The following is a 24992-nucleotide window of genomic DNA, read 5'->3' as shown; positions in this document are numbered from 1 at the left end:
CAAGGAGATCAGAAGAGCCAGAGTACCACGCCAGCCCCCACGCTGGGATGTGCAGGGGAACCACGGGCACACAAGGTGATGAGTGGGGACCCATGAGGCATGCAGGGGAGGGTGGGGACAGGCAGGGCCCTGGGTCATGCAGAGTGCCAGGACGGGGCCCTCCCCCAGGAGCCGCCCACCTTGAGGCTGGCACTGGCCAGAGCGCACTTTCTGGAGGAGGAGGCCTCGGATGGCCCCGGTTCGGCCCATGACGCAGTCGTTACCGTAGGTAACCCCATCATCCCCACACACGGGCGCCTGCCTCGGAGGGCAGCTCTCTGGCCGCAGGAGCATCTTGGGGCGCCGCGTGCGTGGGTCCACACGGCAGATGCGGCTCAGGTCGTTGAGGGAGCCCTGGCAGGGGTCTGGGGGCGGGAAGGCGAAGGTCAGGGCACTGCCGCTGTGTGTACACACTGACTGAGGTCATGCTACACGCGCAGGGGTGGCGCTCACCGCAAGGGCCGTCGAACTTCTTGAACACGTTTTCCTGGTGGGCGCAGGCTTGCCGCAAGAGCTGGCACTCGCTGGGGTAGTCAGTGCCGTCGCTGCCACACACGGGGCCCTCGGGGGCCCCCAGGCACGTGGCAGGGCACAGGCACGTGGCTGTCAGTCCATCCGCGGAGCGTGCACAGGTGCTGCCAAAGCTGCAGGTTACATTGGAGCAGGGGTCCCTGGTCCCTGTGGATGGAGCAGGGTGGGGTCACGCTGGCCGGCGGTCGGCCCTCCGCACACCCCCTCACCACAGGCCCCGCGCCCCTCATCCCTCCTCACTAAGGCCCGCTCCAGTCCCGCCCCCGCGCACCCCCCCAACTGCAGGCCCCACCCCCACCCACCCCCACCCCCCTCACCACAGTCCCCGCCCCCCCCCCCCCCCGCATCCCCCTCACCAAGGCCCCGCCCCGCACTCCGCACTCACCGCAGGGCCCCCGGCGCAGCAGGCGGATGCGCCTCTGCTGGCTGCACTGCGCCCGCTGCAGCTCGCACTCGTTGCTGTAGGTGGAGGCATCCGAGCCGCACACGGGTGCCACCACGCTGGGGCAGGGGCTCTTCTTGCACACGCAGGAGGCTCGGCCCGGCTCCTCCGCGCTGGGCTCGCAGACGGCGCCGAAGCCACACAGCATTCCTCGGCACGCTGCGGGTGGGGCGGAAGACGCGACGGGGTGGGTAGGGGCCCGGCCCCTGCCGCCTCCAGGCCCCCGGTCATCATGCACAGTCCAACGTCCGCACACCTGCCAGGATCTTGCACGGACGGTCACACATGCGCATGCGTGCCCACCCATGTTCGTGCTGGCGCTCGCAGGAACCCCGGGTGCGCCCATCACAGCCAGGGCCTCATGCCCTCCACCTCTCAACAACCCTCCCCCTGCCACCACCGCAGAGCCTTCTCTGCCCCCGCCCCCCTCAGCCCCGCAACTGTGGAAGGGGCATTGCATCTGCTCCTGACCCACTCCCCACACCGAGGACAGACAGACAGCCCCCAGGCCGCCTCTATCACAGGGAATCAGCATCCCCACCTCAGAATCGAAGCCTCTCTTCCGACTGTGACCTACCCCTCAGAACCCCGGCCCGCCCCGCCCCCTCCCTGGGAGCTGCTCCAGTGTCCCCGTCCACACCTGGCCCCTGCCACCTCCCCAGGGACCAGCTCCTCTGCCTTTCATGGACCGGCCTGAGGTCACACAGCTGCAGGACAGGGGGTGGGGTTATCTGGGGTCAGGTCACATGCTCCACCCTGGGCCCAGAACCCAGTGCCCCGCCGACCCCCACCCCCCTCTTCTCACTTCTTCCCCTTCCTGCTTCTCTGGAGGCCTCCCCTCTCCTCAGGCCTGTCCCCACTTGGGCTCTTCTCTGCCCACTCCCCCACCTTCCACGTCCCCACAGCCAGCCTCCCCCGGGTCCGTGCTCTGCTGCGGCTCGTGGCCTGCCCTCCCTCCTAGGCCTCCCAGCTGCAGTCTCTCCCTAGGGCCCCTCGGGTATCCACACACCTCATCCTTCCTCACCTATCCTCCTGGGCCCCCACCTCAGGAAACGTCCCCACCCCCACCCCCTCCCCAGGTCCTGCTGCCCCACCTCACACCCAGCGTGACCTCCTCAGGGACCCCAGCACACCGAGCCCTGCGGACCCGACTGTTTTCTTCTTTAAACATTTTAGCTCTCAACTGTGCAGTGTCACCAGCACACACCCGCTCACTGAGTCGCAGAGCCGTCAGGACAGGCCCCCCCCCCCCCGCCCCCAAGCACAGTATCAGGGCAGCGGGCAGGCTGACTCCTCAGGACTCCCACCCAGGGTGACACCCCCATAGGCGGGGCAGGCCCATTACGGGCTGCGGCTGTCTGGATCCAATAAATGTTTAATTGGGTGCACTTACCATTAATAAGTTATGGGGGTTGGGGGTGCCCCCCCATCACTTCCCAGCAGGCTCAGGCAGTGGGGCAGGAGGAAGCACCCTCAACTCCGAGGGGGGTGGAGCAGCGCGGGGAGCTGGAGCTGTCACCATAGCAACAGCCCACCCCAGGCTCCTTCGAGTCTGTCTGGGAATCCCTGCCCCCACCGCCCACAGGCTGAGTGAACTGGGGCTGGAGGCCAGGGTGGGGCCAGCACAGATACCCAGCCTGAACTCCCTGCAACCCCCCTGTCCTCCCCCCACCTCATCTGGGCACCCACGCAGATGCTTCATCAGATCCTGGGGCCAGGCTGCCCCACCGGCATTCACCCGCCAAGTGACTGTGGGCAAGTTATCGCCTCGCCATACCGCAGCACCTCCTCCAGTGAATGGGGACAATAGAACCTACCCTCCAGGGTTGCTGTGAGGCTAAAGGGGCCAATACCTGCAAAGGCTTGGAGAGGCCCAGCACGCCACTCTGTGCAGGGTCGGGGGTCAGCCGCTGCGATGGCTAGAGCAGTCAGAGCTGTCCGCACATCGGCCACCCCTCTGTCCTGGCTCAACGCTTTGCCTGCTCATAGCCCCTCTCCTCGCTTTCCATCTCCCGCGCTCTCCTTCTCTCTCCCCTTAGCACTTCCTCTCACTTTCAGCCCTCACTTGCCCAAGGCCCTGGGGACCCCCAGGCCAAAGCCACGGGCACTTCCCCCGTCTGGCTGGCTGCTCTATCTGGCTTCAACTGGACCTGCTGATCAAGGTCTCTCCCAGGGTCCTGACCCCATGGCCGAGGACTTGGTCACCACACTGCCCCTCAGGCTCCCTGCCCAGCTGCTCTCTGTCTGTGCCCTGGGGCTCAAGCCTCTCTCTCCCTCTGGTCACCCTGGTCCAGCCGGACACCACCCAAGGTCCTAACCCCTGGGCCAAGGACACCTACTCCTGTATGACCAGTAGGTTCCTCGTCCTCCAAGACTTGCACCCTCATCATGCAGGCTGCCCCTCCTTAGCGCAGGTGGAGCGCCCAGAGACCTGCAAGCTTCATGGCCCTTAAGCGTCACCTCTGGGGCTCTGCCATGCTTGCCCTCCTGAAGGAGCCTCACTCCTTCCTTGCCCAAGGCTCCCTCACAATGTGCGACGCCGGAGGCGGTGGTGGCTTTTTAAAGCCTCTGCCGGTTGGAGTGGGTATATTTAACTCTCTCCCCAGACTTGGGTAGGTTGGAGGATGGAGCGCATGCCCTGAGCCCTGCCTGTGACCAAGAATGTGCTGTGTGTGCGCCTGGGAGGGATGACGATGGTCATGTGGGGTAGCTGTCCCGAAAATGTGTGATGGGATCAGAGTGCAGGTGTGGGGCCCATGTGGAAGGCTGTGGGGCGAGCCAATGCATGTGTGAAGGAAAAGAGACACAGCAGGCCTTGGGGCTTGAGGAGAGAAGGCTGAGGATGCTGGGAGAGAGGAAGGTGTTTAAATCCAACCAGCTCCAGGCCTCTTGTCCACCGCCTATGAGAGGCTCAGTCCTGGGCCCAAACCCCCAGCCCAGTGCAGACCTGCCCCCTCTCACGGCCCATCCCATGTGTGGACGGCCCTCTGTGTACTTCCAGGGACCCGGGCCGTGCCTGCCCAGCAGGGGGCCCAGGCACTGAAAGCAGACCTGGGAGCAGCCCCCTCTCCCAGGAGGACCCCAGGCCACCCCTTCCCCTGCCCTCCTGAGGCCCTGACAGCTTCTTCTCTTCCCCTCTCACATTAGCTTAATTACAGCAGCCCCCAGGGAGGCCGGGCCCCAGCCCACAAAGCAGGTCAAGAAGGCCAGGCCCAGTCTGCTCAGTCCAGGAACAGACTCGCCCATCCCTCCTCAGACAGCTGTTGTTGGTCCTGCCGAGGCCCTCTCCCTGAGCCCCTGGCCCCCCACGCCCTCTGTACACATCTTCTGACCCATCTCTCAACCTGTGGGCTCCAGGACTAAGTCAGTCCCAACTTTGAGGCCAAGATGGGGCCAGGCCCAGGGACTCCGGACCCCATGTTCCCTTTGCTGTCTGCCACTGTGGACTCCCCAGGAAGGACCCAGGTTCCCGCATCCAGCCTCCTCCTGCTCCAGACACAGCTAACATGTCTGATGCACACACCCCAAGAATGGCCCCCTGACCACCAAGAGTGCCACCGCCCCTCCAGGCACAGATTGCCAAGCTCAGTCTGTCACCAATAGAGCCCTCACTCACCATCCGGAGGCGTTGGGGGCACTGGCGTGAAGTGGGTCCCAGGTTTGTCTGGAAAAAAACAAATCTCCAAGTCAGCCCCCCCCCCCACCCGAGCCAGTCCTTCCAAAGCCTGTCCCATTGTCCAGCCTGGAGGGGTCACCCCTGCCTGCACACATCCCTTCCCTGGCTCCACTCTGAGCCCTGAAGGTGGACAAAGACAGAGGCTGAGGCCTGGCGGTGGACAAAGACAGAGGCCCTGGCTTTTCTCTGCCCCTCCAGCTGTACCATCATGGTCTGACACCTGTCGGGGAGGCCCAGTGGCAGGGATGTGGGCGGCCACCTATTCCCGAGATGAGCCCCAGGCCCTGCCAAAGCCCCCATTCCCAGCGTAGCCAGCTGCCCCCAACCCCCCAACAAAAGTTGTCTCTGCAGCTCAGGATGAGGGCCAGCCCCTGCCCCCACCCCCAGCCCACAGACAGCCTTCGGGGGGCCCAGGCATCCGGAGAGCGACCCATGGTGTTCCCAGACGATGCAGTGGCCCGTCTGAGCCACGTCACAGCTGGTGGCCTCTCTGTGACCCTGCCTGTCCCCTAATCTTTGGTGGCTGAGGCAGGGGACCTCAGCGAGCAGAGAGGCAGGGTCACCTGGGCCCAGGAGACTGCCACACCCACAGACGTACAGTTGTTCAGGAAGAGTAGCACCGCGAAGCCGAGCGTGGCGGTGGCCAGGAGGATCAGGCAGACGTTACAGGGGATCATGAAATATCGCACCAGCAGGGAGACCCCGCGCCGCTGCCGGGGGTCCCGCTCCAGCGGCAGTGGAGGCATGGCCCGGGCTCCTCAGCCCCCACTCTTGAGGCGTGGCGGTCCTCACGGGGTGCCCTTGGGCCTCTTCGGTGCCACTTGCCCCATTCCTGGACCCCTGGGACAGTTGACAGCCGCTATATTCTCAAAGTTCAGCTCCAGTCACAGCTGGGGAGTGGGGGGCGCCAGGCCCCCTCTACAGCCCTTGAGGCTCATAATGGGAGGTGTGCAGAATTCTCCTGGAGTAGAAATCCCAAGTTTGGGCTCGGAGGGAGGCGGGGGAGGACCCGAGGGCCAGCACCACCCCTGCTGTCCACACCGGTCAGCGCCTGGGCCAGAGGCGCCGGCAGCTCTCCGCGGGGCTCCCGCTGGGCTCAGTCTTCCCGGAGCCAGCCTCGGGGGGTCCCGCAGCCCCGGATCCTGCCCGCCTGGCTGCCCAGGAGAAGCCGCTCCGAGTGGGAAGGGCGGCGAGCGGCCCCTCGCCCGGGACTCGGCGGGTCCCGGCTGCTCGGTCCCCGGCGGAGGCGGGAGCGGCGCCGGCTGCGAGCGGGAGGAGCGAGCGCGCCTCCGGAGGGAGAGAATAAAGAGCCGGCCGCGGAGGGCCGCGCCCGCTCCCCGCGCCCAGGCCGGGGCTGAGGCGGTGAGCGAGGGGCGAGGGGCGCCGCGGAGGGAGGGCGGGGAGCAGAGACAAAGGAAGACGCCTCCGGGGACCCCAGCGTCCGCGGGGAGTCGCGGCTCCCGCCGCAAGGAGGCTCGGGCGGATGAGGACGGGAGGGCGACGGCACAAAAGAGAACGCAGGGGCTGCGGGCGCTGGAGGACGGCTGGGGGGACCGGGGCTGGAAGGGAGCCGGGGCCGGGGAGGGCGCAGAGGTGGGGCGCTGGGGCTGGGGAGGGTGCAGGGTCGGGATGGGGGCCGGGGTCGGGGTAGGAGATGAGGGGGAGCGGAGGCTGGAGCTGGAGAGAAGGCAGGTGTGAGGGCGGGGTGGGGGGCTGGGGAGTGGGGGCGAGTAGGTGGGCGAGAGTAGGGCGGGACAGGGTCCCCTCCCGCTCCCACCCGGCTGGGCTGGGCTGGGCTGTGCGTGTGAGCGGCGGCGCGGCGGAGTGTCCGAGGGTCTGTCTGTGTCCCCGCAGGGGGGATCGGCCTGCACGAAGGACCCGGTTCTGGGCTGCGGTCTGCGTGTTACCGCGTGTGCGTGTCAATGTCTCTGCTCCTGCTGGCGCGACCCAGGCACTGTGGGGGGTAGGGTCTCCAGGTACATACACACAGGTGGGGAGTGGGCTGGGCTCAATTCAGAGGGTGCGCCACCCCTCCCTAGGAACTGACAGCAGCACCTCAAACCATCCGCGCACCCCCAACTCGCGTCCGTGAGGTGACAGGATCATGCAAATGAGTCCCATGTAAATGAGCGTTATGCAAATAGTCGCGGGGCTCCAGGCCCAGACCGCAAGCCTGGAGCGCCCCCTAGAGGCCTTCCGGGAACGTCGAGACCCTGACGTCACAGCGGGCCAGGGCGCGCGGCCCACCCGGGACTCCCGTCCTCCCCATCACGTGTGCAGCTGCCTCACAAACATGTCCCTGGAGTCCTCCCACACACACCTCGCTCACTCCCTCCTCGTCGGGTGGGCTCTCCCCCCCCTTCCTTGGCTGGGACAACCACCTGCCAGCCAGCACCCAGTTCTTCAGGTCCATCTCCTTGGACTCCTTTCAGTCCTGCGCCCAGGCACACTAGTACCAAATCCCAGCGGGCTCAGCCCACCCTGTCCGGGTCCCCCATCACCCACAGCAGAGGTCTTCAAACCTCTTGGAGCCCTGGAACCTGAGGGTCTACTGAAACCTTGCAGGAAAAGTCAATACACAAAGTGGTCCCCCCCCCCACCCCGGGCCGCGATGGACCCAGAGCAGCAATCTGTCAGGCCACCTGGAGACCCTGCCCCTGGCTGGCCTCACTCTCTCCTCAGGGGAGCCTCCCACCCCCTCACCTCACCACACCACACCCTGGCACTGCCCACACCACACTGAGAGTGGCGATGCCCCGGACTTGGAGCACCCAGGGCAGGATCTGACTTTTTATCTCCTCCGGGCAGAGCTTGGCCCAGAGCCCAGAGCTTGGTGTGGTGAGCCCAGGCAGTGACACATTTCCCATTTACTTCTCACTGCAGCCCCCAGGACTGCAGTTTGAATCCCTTGACTCAGGGAGGGGCCCACAGACAGTGCCAGGGTTTAAACCACAGACGTACGCACTGGGCACACGCCCGCACAGGAGCCCTGTCTGCTGCTGCCACTGCAGCTTGGGACATCATGGCTGGGCCCTGCTGGAGGAGGGGAGGCAAGGGGACCAGAGTGTGGGAGGGGCAAGCCCTGGGATCAGTGGGAGCCAGTGCTGGCAGGGCAGGCCTCCCCCAGGCAGAGACCCTGGACTCTGCCAGCAAATGGGCTGGCCTTAGGGCTCACGTGGTGGCGGCGGCGGCGGTGCTCAAGGCCTGTCAGGTCTGGCCTGGGGAAAGGGGACCCGCATGCAGCCCGGTCCCTCCCAGCCCCAGCCCGAGCCTGAGCCCCCACAGGGCTTGGATGCCTTCAGAGAGACAAAGGGCCATTGAGGCCTCAGAGCCAGCTGGGGGAGGGGAGCTCAGGCTACCCGGGCTATTTTGGGATCTTCAGACTCAAAATCATTCAGCCCTGACCAGGCCACGCAGGCTCAGACCCCAGGAACAGAGGGTTCTCCGAGCCAAGAATCGGCCCCCCTCTGGGCTTACACACAGCAACACGCTACTGCTCACATGTGTACACACACACTCGATGTCCCAGGCCTCACGTAAGCAGATACATGTACACCCACTCACTCAAGTCTGCACAGGCACTGGGTGTCACACACTCACCTGCGTGCATACACACTGCACGCCTTCATGCAATGCAAAACTTGCCCCTCGGTCACACAACACACACTGGGTGTGCCCCCAAGTACACGGTGTGGTTGCGCCCCTCCAGGTGCTTCCCTGGCCCTGAGAAGGAAGATGGGGAATGGAGTCTAGAGAGGATGGGAAGTCCTACCTACTGGCCCCCCGCCGACCCCTTTCTTACGCAGATGACCCCTCCCTCACTCCGGAGGGGCCGGGCCCAGCTGCCCCCGAAAGGAGGGGGTGGGGGTGGGGCGGCACCGCCCTCCCGGCGGCGAGCACACACCGCGCGTGCGCACACACCTTTAATGTCGGGTCTCGCGGCCGGCGGCGCTTCGGCTGGTCCCGCGGAGCGCGCGGTCCGCCTGTCCCCACCGCCGGGACCTCGAGGGTACCCCGCTTGTGTGGGAAGCGCATCGAACAGTCGAGCGCCGGCCGCCAGGCGGCCCGGAGTCACAGGTGTCTGGCCGTCCCGGTGGGGGAGGGGAAGAGGACGGAGCAGGGCGGCCCCTTCCCCCAGCCCCGGCCTCCTGGTGTCCGGTCTCAGGCTACGGCCGTCCCCTCCCCCTCGGCCTCAGCAGACAATGGGCGTTTCACGGCGGGACGTCGCTGCTGGACCCGGGCCCGCCGCTGGGAAGGAGGCGGCGTCCAGCCCGGGCCCCGATCGCCGCCTCAGGTGAGGCCGAGGCCGGGAGGCGCCCAGGTTTGAGTCCGCTGGCTGTGTGCCCACCCACCAGCCCCCGGGCAGGGCCCACACTCTGCCGGTTAGCCGGCGCCGCCGGCGCCGCCAGGCGGTATGATTAAGTGAGAGTTTGGGGAAGGGGCTCAGCAGGGCCAGCTCGTAGGGTGGCGGCCGCTGGCGGCTTGGACGGCAGCTGCGGCCGCTGACCCCTGGCTTCCCTCCTCCCTCATTACTCAGCCTTCCTCCTGCCCGGGGCCCAGCCGCCCTCAGCAGCCCGTCTGAGCTCCTCCGGGGGTAGGCTCAGTGCAGGCGGCGTGTCCCGAGTCGGGTCAGCTCTCTGCACCCTGGGAGGTTACCCTGTGACAGAGAGTGCACTAGATCGGAGGGGCGGGTGGGGGGGGGGCGGGGGGTTTATCTGTACAGAGACCCGAAGGATGGGGAGAGGGGTTTGCACCTCCAGACAGGGGCAACTACAGAGGCCCAGGTGACAACGGGCTCAGGAGGCTGCAGGAGACCAGGAGGAGCCAGCCTGGTGAGGCCTCAGGGCAACAGGGGCCATGGGCGTATCCTCCGGCCTGGGGAACGCTGGGAGGAGGGAGCCCGGTCCAGGGCCTGGACACCTGCCAAGACATAGGCTGAAGCCACCAGGGGGCGCCAGACGAACAGAGGAGGGGGCCGGTAGGCACCTGCAGAAGAGGGGGATGCGGTGGAGCTGATCCACGCCTTCGGTCCCTCCCCTCCAGGACAGCCCCAAAGCCACCTCTTTCGGCCAGGCCCTGCCCATCTCCGGGAGGAAAGAGAAAGCTGGAAGAGCCAGGGTGGCACCCAAGTGTGGTCAGTGCCTGGTGAGTGGAGACCCTGTGTCCTGCTGAGGGCCACGCCAGGCAGTGAGGGATGCACAGTCCAGCACAACGGTCTGAGTTGGGGGACGGTGCTTCCTGGAGGTATTGACCGGCTGGATGTCAGGATGAAGAGGAGTGACAGACAGACACCTACTGGAACCAGAAAGGCAGGGGACAAAGGGGCAGAGAGACCGGCCAGACAGGAGAGAGCCGCAAAGACAGAAGACCAGACGCAGGACAGGAGATTGCAGAGGCAGGCAGCCAGGGTGCAGGCGGAGTTTCTCCCATGGGGGAGGGTGACCCGGACCAGCAGCAAAGGTGCAGCATCAGGTGGGAAGGCTCCTGCTCAGAGGGGAGGGTCCCCCTCTCCCAGCCAGCGGGCTGTAGCTCTGGAGTCCTGGTTTCCAGCTCTCTCGCCCGCACCACGCCCGCAGCTGCCTTCTCCCACCCCTCAGCCAAGCTGCAGGGACTACCGGCTGTTCCCTGCATCTCAAACCTTGCTGTGCTGTCTTTCCTGCCCGGAATACCCTTCCCCCTTGGCCTTCGCTCCTCAACACGCAGCTACACCTGGCCTCCTTGGAAAGCCCGTCCAGAACCTCGAAGGGCCCTGTGCAGGCGGCAGCGGCAGCCCGTCCAGCGGCCCTGTGAGGATCTACTGGGGGCCCGTGAGCGGACGGGGTGGCTGAGGAAGGAACCCACGGATGGATTCACAAATGGACCCTGGCGACCCTCACCGCCTCCCCTCCAGGGAGAGAAGTGGACGCACGTTGCTCCCCACTGGTGGGTCAGGGACAGGCCACAGTCTGGCCCAGATGCTGTGCTCTTATTTCGCCCTCGTGTACACGGGAAGCCCGCATCTGTGGCCAGAGGGACAGGCTGCCTGCTTCTGCCGGGGCCAGCGCGGGGCGGCCCAGAGGCAGCTGCCAATGGGAGGGGCAGGGAAGCTTCAGGCCCGCCTCAGGCCAGAGGCAGACCAGCCTCTCCTGACTTGCCATACCTAACCCCTAACAGTGCCAGCCTCAGGGTCCGGCAGGCACGAGATGGGACAGGGAATCCAAGTGGCCCCAGGGACTCTTCCTGTCCCTCCCACAGTCCTTCCATCTCTGGCATTGAGAAACCCAGAGGCAGAGCCCACAGGAGGCGGGGCCTAGACCTCTGCCGGGTACAGGGGGTGGGAGGAGGGCATAGCCGGACACTGGGGCAGCAGGCAGGAGATGGGAGCCACATGAGGGCAGAGGGCTGGAGCCCTGTTCCCAGGCCCCTAGGACACAAGCCAAGGTTGCCTGCTACCAGCCTGCTGGCAGAGCACCTGCAGAATCCCCTCCCCAGGCTGATACAAGGGTGGCAGGAACCACAGCCCAGCTGGGGTTTCAGTGAGAATCGTGTGCCGGTTGGTACACCTGAGGCTGCAGGCACACGTGCACACGTGCAGGCCACACAGCTGGAAACAGCAGGCTGCCTGGGAGGACAGAGAGCTTGCCCCTCCCATGCCTCTATGCCCTGGTGGGGAGGGGAGTTGGGAGGGGCCATCTTCCCCTTCCCAGGTCCAGCTGGAAGCAGCCCCTGGCAGGGGGCCTTCCTCAGAGGAAGTTCTCAGGATCTGCTCTGGGGGGAGAGGCCCCTTCGAGGGGAGCTTCCCTCCCCACTGGAAACTGCACCAGAGGCCTCGGTCACCCCTGCCCGGCTCCCAGCCACAGCCTGGGACTGGAACGTGATCCCTCCTGAGCCCCAGTGTAGCCCATGGGGGCACAGTGCCCTCTCACGAGCTGCATCACTGTCATCAGGGTAATTGGCACTGGGGCGCTGTCTCATTTCTGAGATCCCTTTTTCTCTTCAGTGAGAGGTGGGCACTCCCTGGGACTCTGGGGTGTCAAGGGTTACTGGGGCTATTTCAGTGATTGTGCCTGCAGCTGGGCCTTGGGGGCCTGCGTGGGGAGCCATGGTTCCCCTATCTCAATGGTGAGGGGGGGCTGGGGCCAGCAGAGCAGGACAGGAAAGGGAGCCCATTTTTCATCCCCGCCCCCCCAGGCCTCTAGGCAAGGGTAGAACTTGTGGGGGGAGGGAGGGAAGTTGGCCTGGAGCCCTCAGGTGGAGGCAGAGGACGGGCGGGTGCAGGGGCAGGAGAGAGGCCTGTTTCTGCAGCTGTTTTCCACCTTCCTGTGGTGATGGGGGTGGGGGCAGGCTTTGCTTCTCAGGGGGCTGGGGGGAATTAACCCTTTAGGAAGGAAGCAAAGCAGGCTGGAGGAGGCTGTGCTGGCCTGACTGTAGCAGGGTGATGTTGAGAGTGACCTCTGGCTAGATCCACGGCCCTGAAGTCTGGGCCCACTCCCCTGCTAACCTTACCTGGCAGCCCCATGCCACCCTCTACACTCCCCCCACCTCAGCCTGTAGGATTGGCGGGGCAGGGGGCTGTAGCCCCACACCTGGGCCAGCTAGCCCTGACCAGGTGAATCTAATTTCTCCTCTGTGCACGTGGGTCCCAGCACCCCCAGAGATGCTGTAAGGGCACAGGCAGGCCCCACCAGAATCCACTCTGTCCAGCACCCTGGGGGAGGCCAGTATAGACAGTGGGAGAGGGGAGGACAGTTTCAAAACAACTTTTTTTTGCATTTCCAATCTGCACGGGAGAATGGAGACCAGGGCTGTTCTCTGGGTGTGGAGCAGGGGTATGGGGTGGGGTCTGGAAAAAGCCCAGAGCTGTTTCCACTAGCTCAGTCGGGCGCAGTGAAGGGACAGGATCCAAAGCCCTTTGGTTTCAGGAGCAGCCCCCGACCCAAGCCCCCGGGAGGACGCCAGCCAGCCCACCGTGGGCCCAGGGGAAGTCAAAGCCGGCACAGGTCCATTCTAGCGCTGACTATCTACCACGGACCCCCAGCTGGGGAGAGGACAGGCACGGGGGGGGGGGGTCACGCCCCACCTGAGCTGATGCCCCACCTCTGGCTGCTGGAAGGAAGGAGAAAGCCTGGGCGGGCAGCCTCCAGCCTGGGCCTGCCTCCTCTCCGACGACCTGCCTGGGGGAGGGGCCGAGAGGGCGCTGGGCGGGTCCGGAGGGGTGGGGTGAGAACCTCCAGTCTGGAAGAGGGAAACGGACAGGAAAGAGCCACCTCCCACCTCAGGGAGGAATGTGGCGGGAGTAGGACAGGCTCAGAGGACTTGGGGGCACAGAAGCTAAGTGCCAGACAGCAGAGGGACCCGCCCAGGGAGCTCCCCCTGGACTCCTACCGGCCCCCGGCTCCGCTTCAGGGAGAGCCAGTCCCTGCCTGGGGGTGCCTGCAGTCCACACCCAGCTCCGCGGCCACAGGGCCTGCACCAGTGCCGGGCTGGCGGCCGGGACCCAGCACCTCTCCGGCCTGAGCTGTATAGCACTGCCTTCCCACAGGCCCTAGAAGGCTGGCCTGGCAGGGAGGGAGGGTGCTCGCTGGAATCAGGCTGGCCAGGCTAGGCCACGGCCGCCAGGACCCCGGGCTTCAGGGCCGGGCCGGGCAGGGCTGAGCTGGGCCAGAGCCAGACTCACCGACCCTGTCCGGGTGCCAGACCTGGAGAGGGCAGACAACACTTCCTTTCTCTCCTCCTGGCTCCTAGTGGGCAGGGAAGGGCCCCAGGCGTGCACCCCTCCTAGGGGCTTCAGGGGGCCCCAGGACCAGTCTTCATGAGGTGGGGGAGGGGAGGGTGGTGGGAGTGTATGGGCGCTGCCCAGACCAGGGCAAAGTGGCTGAAGGTTGGAGGAGATGCCTGCTCGGCTGCCAGCCTGGGCAGGCTCACGGTGCGTGGGCGGCTGGCACTGGAAGAGGCCAGGCCACTTCCCTGACAAAGCAGGGGGCGAGGGGCTCCTTCCGGAAGAGGCTGCGCCGGAGCAGAGCAGCGGTCTCCCTCACCCACAGGTGGCGCAGAGGGAGGGACACATACCTGTCTCAGTTATGCTCGGAATGTGGCTCCCCGGGCGGAGGACTGGGGAGGAGCTTCCTGGGGGCTGGAGGCTGGGGAAGGGGCCCAGAGCCAGGAAGACCCTGCAGGCCCTGGGGGAGAAACTGAGGAAGGCAGTCCCGGTAGAGCTGGGGCCCAGGTGGAGACGAGCTGGGGGCATCCAGGGAGGTGGGCCTGGCAGGATGTGCCCCTGACCTTGGCGGCTGTGGGCCTTTTGGGGGCCGGGGAGAGGTGTGATAGAGACAGGGGTCTTGGGTGGTCTCGGGGCGACCTCCACAAATCAGCGGCTGCCCAGCCTTCACTCTGGGCCCTGTGGGGCAGGGGCAGCTGTGGGCTCCCAGGAACAGAAGAGGGTCAGAATCAGACAGGGAGGGGTCATCTTAGTTCAAGCCCTGCCCATCCCTAACCCTAACCCCTCACTAGGGTGAGGCCTTGGCTCCCTGGAGAGCCTGCAGTGGGGTTTGAGGTCCTTATCTCCTACAGAATGGAAGGCGGGCCCTCCTCCCAGCCTTCTGGGGAGGTGGGGAGAGGACTGTCTCTTCCCGAAGCCTGGCCCCAGCTCCAGGGGGCCTTTTTCCTCAGGCCTTCGGGAGGCTCAAGGGGGAGGCACCCCCATCTAACTGGGGTCCCTGGGATGCACCCACCCTGCCCGCAGCCCCTGCCCCTCAAGGTGCCCCGGTTTGCTTCCAAAGAAGGGATCCGTGTCATGGGCTCAGAACTTCCAGGGCTCCCTGGCTCCTTACAGCGGACCCCAAGCTTCTCACTCTGGGCCCCTCCCCTCCCTGGGGGCTTCCCCTCCACCCTGGCTCTACAACAAGGCTCCAAGCTACAGTCAAGGCTACTTCCTTTCCTTTCCTCTCCATGAACATCCTTCCCCAAGACCCTCCTCCTGGCAGGCCCACCCCGGAAGAGTCTGGTGGCCTCGGCCCCTTCTGGGTGCTCACCCCATTGCTACACACTGGCCTGTGGGTCCCAGCACCACCCTCCCCCCACCGGCCCAACTGGAGCTGGGGGCCTAGCCTGGTCCCTATCCTGGGCAGCCAGCATACAGTAGGTGAAGTCTCGCTGGGAGCTCTCCCTGTGGGCCCTCCTCTCCAGGTGTCCCTCTGCCCAGCCTGATGTATCCGGAACCAGGGCCTGGCCTGGGTAGAGCAGGATCTGGCAAGATGGCAAATCTTGTTCTGCCCGGGGTGGCCCTCCTGCCACATGCCCTCTGACCCCACAGAAGGCCGGTTACTGAGTCGTGGACCCTCAGGCTGGACCCGCGCAGCTGCAGAGTTGGTGACGCGCCTTCTTGATCTTGCAGAAACGGGACTCTCTGCGCCCTGACCCCTCTCCTTAGCCCCCAACTCCTCTTTCAAAACTGGGCATCACACCCCACAGCCTGCCCCGTCCCCATGCCACCCTCCCATCTCTTCCCTAGACCACAAGCTTCCAGAGCAGGGCCAGGGTCTCCAGTCCTCACTTGGTGGGAGGGCCATGCTGGGACCTCCTCAGCTAAGCTGGTGCTGCAAGGGACCAGGGACACAGCCCCGCTGGCCTCTCTGTATGACGTTGCAGGCCGGGACCCTGGACACAGCCCCAGGAGCAACGCACTACAGGCTGAGCAGGGTGCTACAGGGCTCCCCACTTCAGGCCCTGCCCCTCCCCCTGCACAGTCCACCCCAGGCCGGATGAGTCCACCACCCAGGACCCCGCAAAAGCCAAGCCAGCATCACAGCAGTAAGTTGGGTAGAAGATGGAACTTCCCTGCTGGCCAACAGAGCAAATCAGAGGGACAGGGTCACCTTCCCAGGACAGGAAGTCAAGGACCCTTCCCACTGCCCTGGGAGGAAGCGTTCTCTCCTCTCTCCGCCCTCTCCCGTACATCCCTTCCCAGGCAGCCATGAGGGGACAGACAGGATGTGAAGGCGACGGGCAGTTCCTACGTTCTCCCTGCTACATTCCTCAGCCAAGGATCTCAGCCCCCAGCTGGGATTCTCCTGGGTTGAGGTGGGTGGGTGAGCCCTGGTCGTGAGTCCCGCTCACCTCTCAGAGGCTGGGCTGGGGGAGGGATGCTCTTGGGCCATTCAGAATGGACACGTGGGGAGAGGAGACAAGGAAAGGTTCTGTACCTCTGTGAGGGGATCCCACACCCACTCAAACTCCTGGAAGCAGCCCACTCCACATAACTGCCCCTCCCAGAAATGACAGGCCTCTTGGAACACATGGCGGGGCAGCCCCACCTCCAGCACAACCCTTAAGCCCCACCCCAACGGGTTTGCTCAACATCTGGGCCCTGTCTAAACAGATGTTTGGGCTTCTGCAGAACACAAACAACGGATGTTCATTCACCTGGTCCCAGCCTCTCTCCTAGAACAGGGAACTCCAGGAAGGGGCATGCAGAACTACGGAGGGGGAGGGGAAGGAAGAAAAAGGAGGCCTGTCCCTTTGCAGGTCTGGGACTCGCTTGGCTCCAAGACAAAAAATGGTGGCATCCGCAGGGCCAGGGTGGGGAGCGCTGCTAATATCAGAGATTGGAGCTGAGATGGCTGGGAAGCCAGGGAGCGGGGGACTCAGAAAAGGAGGTTGGACCGCAAGATGCCAAGTGCTCTAGCCTACAGCAAACTCTCTTCTGCCCCCCAAGGCACCTCCTGTGCTCTGCCCTTCACGCACCTTCCACGCAGTGCTCTACCTCCTCCAGGTTCCGCAGGGTGATGCGCATGAGGCTGGAGTTGAGCATGAGCTCATTCTTGTGGGCCGGCCACAGGTACGGCGGGGCGGGGTTCACAAAGAAGATCCTGGTGTCCCCAGTGGACACCTGGTTGTCACAGATGAGGGGGTCTCCGAAGCCGCCAATCACCACCTTGTTGCCTCCGTCCAGCAGGCTCTCCTGGGCCACCACATCTTTGCCCTTCAAGTACCGCCAGACCCGAACCTGGGGTGGACATGGGGGGTGCGCAGGTGTCAGTGATCCTCTTCCCACTGGGGAGGGGTGGCCGCAGAGGCCAGAGGCAAACACCAGACTGGCGCCTGGGCTTTTTCCTCTCTTCCCACCTCACTTGCTCAGGCCAGATGTCCAGAGTAGATAGACCCAAACCCTGGGCAGATGTGTAGAGATCTTTGGGTCAGCCCCCCCGGGAGGAAGCTGCAGGGAAGCACACACACGATGGATGCCACTGCCCACCCATGTGTGTCACACACTAGGACACCTGGCCTGCAAACACACCCCTTTCCTCAAGAAGCAGCCCCCCAACCCCCAGGTCTAAGTGACCCCAGCCACCCCAATTCCAATAATGTCCATCTCGGCTCAGGCTGGATACGGGAAGGGGACCCAGCCGGCCTGGGGTGCCTGCCTTCCATGCCCCACTCTCCCTATCGACCCACCCACTGCTCGGCCCACCCCTGGGCAGAGCCAGGAGCAGCTGAGGTAGATGATGAAGTTTCAGGGTGATGAGCTCTGAGCTCAGGGCTCTGGGCCAGCTTGGCTCCGTGCAGCCCTGTGGGTGGGCGAAGACACCATGCCCCCCAGCAGGTGAAACGCCCTCCTCCTGCAAGGCTCCTACAGTGAGTGCGGTCAAGGCAGCCTGTGAACCTCAAAATCAAGCCTGGGCAGCACAGGGTAGCCCCGCCCTCCCCACTCTGCTCTTGGGGCCCTGAGGGTACCTGCTCTGACAAACCAGGCCCTGGGACGCCCACGGCCTGCTGGGGGTCGGGGGAGGAGGGTCGCAGGGGCTGCAGTCAGAACAGGCGGCCCTAAAGGAAAAGGTCCATGGGGACACGTGCCCATGCATGCTGCGCCTGGGAAGACACCCCTTTCCTCAGGAGCTCTGGGGGGCCACGACTTCCAGAATGGGGAATGAAAGACAATGGTGGCCCGGCCACCTGCCTGCCCCTGCTGGGAGCCTCGGGTCTGAGAAATCTGCAGGGACTCCCTCCACCCTCCAGTGGCCCAGGGGAGGTGGGGGAGCCTTGGCCAACTCTCCCCCCCCCCACCCCTAGACACACAGTAGGCTCTAGAAGGACGACAACTAGCAGGGGAGGGCTGGGTGGCTTTCATCACCTCCCCCCACCCCAGCCACACCCAGGAGCAGCGGGGAGGAAGTCGGGAAAATCCTGCAGGGACTTGGCAAAGTGCCCTGGCGGTGGTGGAGGGGAGGGGGCCCGGCGGGGGATCCCAGCTGTAGCCCGCACAGGCCAGGCTGAAAGAAGCTGCCACCCCTCCCCATCTCCAAGGAAGAGGAATGATCCGATTTCTGGTCGGGGAGGTGGTTTTAGGGGCCAGAGCGGGGCAGGGCCCTGGGTCCCTTGAGCCCTCCCTAGGAACAGATTGTGGGAAAAACCCCACCAGACCTATCCCAGGGGGCTCCCAGATCCAACTGAAGGGGAGGCCAGGCAAGTCCCCCCCTCCCCGTGGCCGGGGGAGATCCAAGTCTCTCAGGAGCAGGATGGGGCACCTGCCCTGCACCCCGACACTTGAGGCTCAGCAACGGCCCCGCCCACTTCTCTGCTCCGGCCCCCACACCCATCACTGCAGCATGCCCCACCAGGAGCCCTGGGGTTGGGAGATAAGATGTGCACCCCTCCACTCTCTCCTGACCACCCCTTCTCGCCTCTGGGGGGAGGGGGGCGACAGCACTGACCACAGGCCAAAACCCCACCTCCACCCCAAGCAGAAAGCGTCACCTCCCCTCGTCCCTGTTCCTTTTCTTTGGCCGGTGGGTAGGGGGTGCGGTAGCCGAACATTCTCCCTGGGGGGAGGCGCACTTGTTTCCAGTAAGGGAGTGGGCTTGGGTTGAAGGGGCAGACACGATCAGGTCTCCGGGGCCTGGGCACCGCGAGGCGGGATGGCAGCGGCACCGCAAGAACTTTCCCTCCAGCGCTCGCGAGTTTTCCCAGACCCGGCGCCCCACGCGGGGGTCGGCGGTCGCCAAGGGAGCGGGAGCGGGCGCTGCGGAGCGTCTGGGGCTCGTTCCCACGGCCCGGGGCGGGGGTCTCAGCGGGGCGGCCGGCGTCGCGATGGGAGGACCTCCGGGCTAGGGGGCCGGGATCGCGGGGGAGAGGCCCCCAACCCAGGCTTCCAGGACGGTCCGAAGGGGGCTCAGGGTCCCGGGGGTCCCGCGGGGGCCCACCTTGCACGAGTACGTGTGCTGCACCGGGTCCACGTTGAGGATCTCCTCCACGGTGCCGGTGAGCACCACGTTCGCCTCCTCCTCCCGCCTCTCCAGCGCGCGTTCGGGGCACGTCCCGTCGGCGCCGGGCAGGGCGCGCGCGGCCACCACCAGGAGCAGCAGCAGTGGCTGCAGGGGAGCCCGGCCGGACGGCCGCAGGCTGGCCATGGCGCGGGCGGAGGACGGCGGAAGGCGGCCGGAGCAAGCTCACGGGCCGGGCCGCGCCAGGGACTGGACTGGACAGGACGGGACGCAGCTCCTGGGAGGCGGCGGGAGCGCGGGCGGCGCGGGGGCGGACCGGGGGCGGACCGGGGGCGGGACCCGGGGCAGCACCACCCCCTTCCCGCCCCCCCCCCCCCCCGGCCCGCCCGGCGCCCTGCGACCCGCGGCGGCCGCGAACAAAGCGCCGGGACGGCGGCGCCGGGCGGAGGCCTGGCTGGGGGAGGGAGAGGGCCAGTCTGGGTCGGGCCCATGTGGGTGATGGGCCTGGCCCGGCCGAGGGGCGGGGGCGGGGCGGGATCGAGGGTGCTCTCCCTGCTGCGGCGCACCCCCACGGACGCCCCTCCCCCGCCTGCGCGGACGTTCCCCACCCCCGCCAGGAAATGCGGCTGAAATCGGGTTAATGCATAATCTGGAAGCGACGTGACGGGACTTCCAAGGGGCTCCAGGCTGCGCCGGGGCTGGGGCGGCGGGGGCTCCCCGGCCGCGGGGAGGGGCTGCCAGATCCGGGGCCCCACCGCCCCTCGAGCCCTGCAGGGCTGCGCCCCACCCCCACCCCCGGCAGGAGGAACCTGACGGGGGACCCCAGCCCCTCGCTGGAACTGGGGACGGAAGCTCGGCCGGCCCGGGACCCCCGGCCTGCCGGGACCAATGCAGGCCGGGGGCTGCGGCGATTGGTCGCAACGGAGCGCAGACCCGCCCACCTCCCGGTCCCGGCTCAGCTCCGGCCCCTCTGCAGGGCTGCGGGCTCCCCCTGCTGTCCGAGGCGGCGATCGCGTCTGCGGCGGACGGCCAGCCACGCCCCCTCTCCAGCTCCCCCAAGGCGCTTCTCCAGACAGACCCGCATGGTCCAGGGGGGTAAACCGAGATCCGGAGGGTCCAAATTAGACCCCGACCTAGCTGAAGATGGTGGGGGTGGGGAGGGAGAGGAGATCCCTCTGTCCCTCCAGGGCCGGGTCTGCCGCACATCCCCTCACCCAAGCCAGTCACAGATCTCTGAGCCGGAGGCAATGAAGGGTGAACAACAGCAGAGGCCCCTCTGGAGGACCCTACCTCGCCTAGACCCTGGTGGGGGGATTCAAGAAAGGAGGGTGGCACCGAGGGGGTGTGCTTACACTTGTTAAGTTACAGTATGACAAAGAGGTGAGGTTGGGGACCCAGGAAATGAGGTTGGAGCCAGGAGCCCTCCCACACACACACCTGCGTGTCTACACATATCTGTCACAGGCAAGCCAGGTCTGGGGGGTCCCCCAGCTCAGATACGGACTCCCACAGACCAGAAAGGGGGCTTCTGGGTCTCCGGCCAAATGCCACTGAAGAGTCTGAAGGCTGAGGACTGAGTGTCCCCAGAGTCATGGACTTTGGCCCAGAGAGGTGTACGTTCTGTGCCCCCCCCACCCCGCACCCGTGTCCAAGGCTGACTCAGCCTGGCTCCCGAGTGGCTCATGTGGAAAGCTGGCACAGAAAGATGCATCCAGTGTGGAAGTGGCTGTCGTTTTGCCAAATTAGGTGCCCCCTATCTGGGACAAACTCTTCCACATGGATGGGAGGAACCCCCATCCCAGGTACCCCCTCACCTACTGGCTGTGGCCCCTCCCTGAAGTGAACCTTGAAGGAGGGTGTATTTGCTGATTCAGCAGCCCGCCCTGATGGTGATGTGTGTGCCCAAGGCCTTGTCACCACTCTTCCGCAGACCAATGCAGGCTGGACAGTGTAGGCTGATGGTTCCGGGAGGGCCAAGAGGCCCCCAGCCCCCAGCTGGTGTGGGGAAGCCTCCCTCACAACTGGCCCAGGCAGGCCCTACAGACTCACCGCTTCCAGGGACACTCGCCTTGTGGCCTTTGGGACCTCGCCAGGCCTTCCCCTCCCCGTGCTATCTGCTGACCCAGATGTGAGGGGTGGGGACCAGTTGTGCAGGCAGGGGCTGACCATGGCTCAATGTGAAGACAGGGATAGGCTCCAGCAGATATGCCTCTTTTTATTTCTCTAGAAGTTAATTTCCACATCTTCAGTTTCTCTGGGGGCGGGGGGAGGTCACCATTTTGATCCCACTAGGCTTGTCCCTTAACTTAGCCACCCTAGCCTGCGGATCCCCCCAGCGACCCTGGGTCCCCTCATACCACTCCCTCCTCCACCCCTCCCCCAATCTCACCGGAAGGGTGCAGACTGGTGCTACAGAGGGTGCTACAACTGTATTCCTGGTGCTCAGTGGGGCGCCCTCCCCGCGGCCCTCCTGGCCCTGCCCCGCCCCCCCGCAGGCGCAGATTCATGAACACGGTGCACAGGGTTGTGAGGCCGTACTCCCCCAGCTGGCACTTGTCCTCCATGGGCTTCCCCTCGAAAGTCAGCCAGAACTGGTCGGCTTGCACGTGCTCCTTTTGGCACACTTGCTGCTTGAGCTCGGCCACCCTCTGCGTCAGCTGGACCACGTAGGTGCTGCTGCGACCCTTGTCATTCCTCACCAGGATGCTCAGGGGGTCTTTGCAGCTCTGCACCATCAGCAGGACGGTGCTGTCGGGGCCCAGGCCCTGGCAGACCAGGGGCACCCCGTCCTGCAGCACCTCGCGAGTGTCCTGGTGGGCCAGGTGCTGCTGGAAGGCGGGCACGCCGATCTGCTGGGCGATCTGCTGCTTCAGCTCGGATGCCAGCATGGAGTCCCTCAGGGGCACCAGGATCTCCTGGCCCCCTAGCATCTTCACCTTCAGGTTCCTACCCTGTGGGCATCACACAGGCTCAGAGACCCTGGCACCAGTTCTGGGACCACTGCACGCGTGACATTGGCAGTGGGGCACGCTGTTAGACCCCGGGGATGCTGCTCCCTCCTCTCCAGCCTCCCCACCCACCAGGAGGGGGACGCCAGGTGCTGGAGAGTGCATGCGGGCATTTCTAGAAGAATAGCCACCACCCACCCATTCTAGAAGAATAGCCACCACCCCCACATGTTGCCTCCCTTCACCTGCTAAGATGCCTCCCTGTGCTGATCCCAAGGGATCTCAGGGTTGGCCACTGGGCAGAACCCACCTCTGAGGACCCAGACCCTGCTGTCAGAAGGAGCCCTGTCCTTCCCCCCACGCTTAACAACCTGGGGGTTCTGAGCAGCTCTGCCTGCCTTGCACATGTAGGTGTTCCACCCCTGGGAGATGCCACCAGGGGAAGGGGTACGAGCCCACCTGCCCCACGTGTCAAACCCGCCTCACCATGGCTGTGGGCTCTGGCGCCAGGTCCTCCGCAAGCACTGGTTGGCTGCCTCTTGGCTCTCAGCTCTTCTCCAGCCCTGGCAGCTCAGCCCTTTTAAAGCCTGAGCAACCACGTCAGAGGGCGGTGTCGGGGAGCCAGCCACACAGTAGCCGAATTCAGCTTCAGTTTCGGTTTCCTTTTCCCAAGGCGGGCCCTGGAGTGAATAGCAGAAACAAAACAGAATGACAATGACAAGAAAGTGAGGTAGGTGTGGGCTGGGGCTTTCCACCTGGCCGGCGGGGCCTGGGGACTGTGACAGCATCCCCACCTCCAGGGGTGTGTGTTCAGAAACCCCCTGCATGTCCAACACCTCGGGTCCTTTGCAAGACACACACACACATCATAACATGAGCTAACAATTGGAAACTTTCACTTTCCATTTACCAATCTGCAAAATTAGTAAACTCGGAAATCATTGCCAGCGTTAATTCAGAAATAACATAAAATAGTGACAATCTAAACTGCCCAGAGATAACCACCATTTGTTTATGACAATATTTGTTCAGATTGCTTTTTAATTAATTAATCAATCAATCAACTAATTAATGGCTGCTTGGGTCTTCGTTGCTGTGCACGGGCTTTCTCTAGTTGCAGTGAGTGGGGGCTACTCTTTGTTGCGGTGCGTAGGCTTCTCATTGCAGTGGCTTCTCTTGTTGCGGACCACGGGCTCTAGGCGTGCGGGCTTCAGTAGTTCCGGCATGCAGGCTCAGTAGTTGTGGCACACGGGCTTAGTTGCTCCTCAGCACGTGGGATCTTCCTGGACCAGGGGTTGAACCCGCGTCCCCTGCATTGGCGGGTGGATTCTTAACCACTGTGCCACCACGGAAGTCTCTGTTCCGATTGTTTTAATGAAAGAGATGTATCTTATTTTCTACAAAAATGAACTCCTGGACACTATTGACAAAGTGAAAAAAACTATATACAAAATGGTAGAAAATATTTGCAAATCACATGTCCGATAAGGGTCTAGTATCCATAATATATAAGGAACTTTTACAACTCAACAACAAAAAGATAAACAACTCAACTAAAAGTTGGGCAAAAGACTTAAACAGACATTTAAAAATAGAATATATATATAAATGGCCAACAACCACATGAAAAGATGCTCAACATCATTGGTCACTAGAGAAATGCAAATCAAAACCACAGTGAGATACTATGTCACACCTGTTAGCACAACTATAATAATAATAATTAAAAAGGGAATAATAACAAGTGTTGGTGAAGATGTAGAAAAAATGGAACCCTCATACATTGCTGATGGGAATGTGAAATGGTGCAGTCACTGTGGAAAACAGTCTAGTTATTCCTCAAAAGGTTAAACAGAATTTTCACGTGACCCAGCAATTCCACTCCTAGGGATATGCCCGAGATAACTGAAAACAGGTGTTCAGAGAAATGCTTGCACACAAGTGTTAACAGTAGCTCTATTCACAGGAGATGAATGGTAGAAACTGGGGGAGCAACCAAACCCATCAGCAGGTGGATGCATAGACAAAGTGTGGTCCATCCTTGAAATGGAATATTACTCAGCCATAAAAAGGAATGAAGCACTGACGCAGGCTACAATGTGAATGAACCTTGAAAACATGGTGCTCAGTGAAAGAAGCCAGACACAAAAGGTCACATATTGTGTGATTCTACTGATACGAAATGTCCACAAGGGACTTCCCTGGTGGTGCAGTGGTTAAGAATCCACCTGCCAATGCGGGGGACATGGGTTTGAGCCCTGTTCCGGGGAAGATCCCACATGCCAAGGGGCAGCTAAGCCTGTGCACCACAACTACTGAGCCTGCGCGCCACAACTACTGAGCCCACGTGCCTAGAGCCAGTACTCTGCAACAAGAGAAGCCACCACAATGAGGAGCCCACGCACTGCAACAAAGAGTAGCCCCCGCTCGCCGCAACTAGAGAAAAATCCTACGTGTAGCAACAACGACACAACGCAGCCAAAAAAAAGGTAAAGAAAAAAATAATTAAAAAAAAAAAAAAAAAGAAATGTCCACAATAAGCAAGTCCATAGAGACTGAAAATAGATTAGTGATTGCCAGGGGCTGGGGGGCAGGGGGCATGGGGAGTGACAGCTTCATGGAGACAAGGCCTCCTTTGGGAATGATAAAATGTTTTGGAACTAGATAGAGGTGATGGTTGTACTAAATATACTAAATGCCATTGAATTATGTACCTTAAAATGGTTAAGTTTATGTTACATGAACTTCACCTCAATAAAAAAGAAAACTGAAAAAAAAGAAACCCTCATGCTACTCTCACCATTTTGTAAACTGCTTCATTCACAAGTATATCACAAACATTTTTCCATATGAATAGATACTTTTATGCAAGTTGTTTTCATGGCTGCATATGTTGCCCATAGTTTAATGAGTCCATTATAGAATAGAGTGTAATTTAGTTAACCAATCCCATATTGTTGAATATGTAGGTTATTCCCACAAACAGCACATCACAGCCATATGTTAGCTAAAAGTAAAAATAAATACTTAGGGAATTCCCTGGAGGTCCACTGGTTAGTACTTCAGGCTTCCACTGCAGGGGGAATGGATTCAACCCCTGGTCAGAGAATTAAGATCTCACATGCTGGGCTTCCCTGGTGGCGCAGTCGTTGAGAATC

The 24992-nt window shown here is 63.2% G+C and overlaps 2 protein-coding genes across 8 annotated transcripts in view; both read right to left on the bottom strand.

Annotated features, from left to right (window-relative positions):
• AGRN (agrin) overlaps positions 1–19167 on the bottom strand; it is a 32967-nt gene extending 13800 nt beyond the window's left edge. For 3 of the 7 annotated variants that reach the window (XM_036870524.1, XM_036870518.1, XM_036870534.1), the window contains exons 1-6: positions 18866–19166; positions 16410–16671; positions 4629–4676; positions 956–1171; positions 493–717; positions 180–404 (exon numbers count right to left, since the gene is read on the bottom strand). In XM_036870524.1, coding sequence (XP_036726419.1) covers positions 180–404; positions 493–717; positions 956–1171; positions 4629–4676; positions 16410–16671; positions 18866–19072 — 1183 coding nt within the window. In that variant the 5' untranslated portion in view covers positions 19073–19166. Of the gene's footprint in view, positions 1–179; positions 405–492; positions 718–955; positions 1172–4628; positions 4677–5286; positions 5797–16409; positions 16672–18865 lie in introns of those variants that run through there. The other 4 variants (XM_036870510.1, XM_036870544.1, XM_036870554.1 and 1 more) reach the window with 3 other exon arrangements.
• A 1921-nt stretch (positions 19168–21088) lies between these two features.
• On the bottom strand, positions 21089–22415 carry ISG15 (ISG15 ubiquitin like modifier). Its single transcript, XM_036867976.1, has 2 exons — positions 22321–22415; positions 21089–21837 (listed from the first exon to the last, which is right to left on the bottom strand). Exons 1-2 carry the CDS (start codon positions 22321–22323, stop codon positions 21238–21240), a joined length of 603 nt encoding a protein of 200 aa, XP_036723871.1. The 5' UTR covers positions 22324–22415; the 3' UTR covers positions 21089–21237.
• Between the last annotated feature and the right edge of the window lie 2577 nt (positions 22416–24992).

Source organism: Balaenoptera musculus, chromosome 1 (assembly GCF_009873245.2).
Source record: "Balaenoptera musculus isolate JJ_BM4_2016_0621 chromosome 1, mBalMus1.pri.v3, whole genome shotgun sequence".
In the NCBI taxonomy this organism is placed as follows: Eukaryota; Metazoa; Chordata; class Mammalia; order Artiodactyla; family Balaenopteridae; genus Balaenoptera; species Balaenoptera musculus.
Note: the sequence above shows the minus strand (reverse complement) of the source record. Positions and strands in the feature narration are given on the sequence as shown.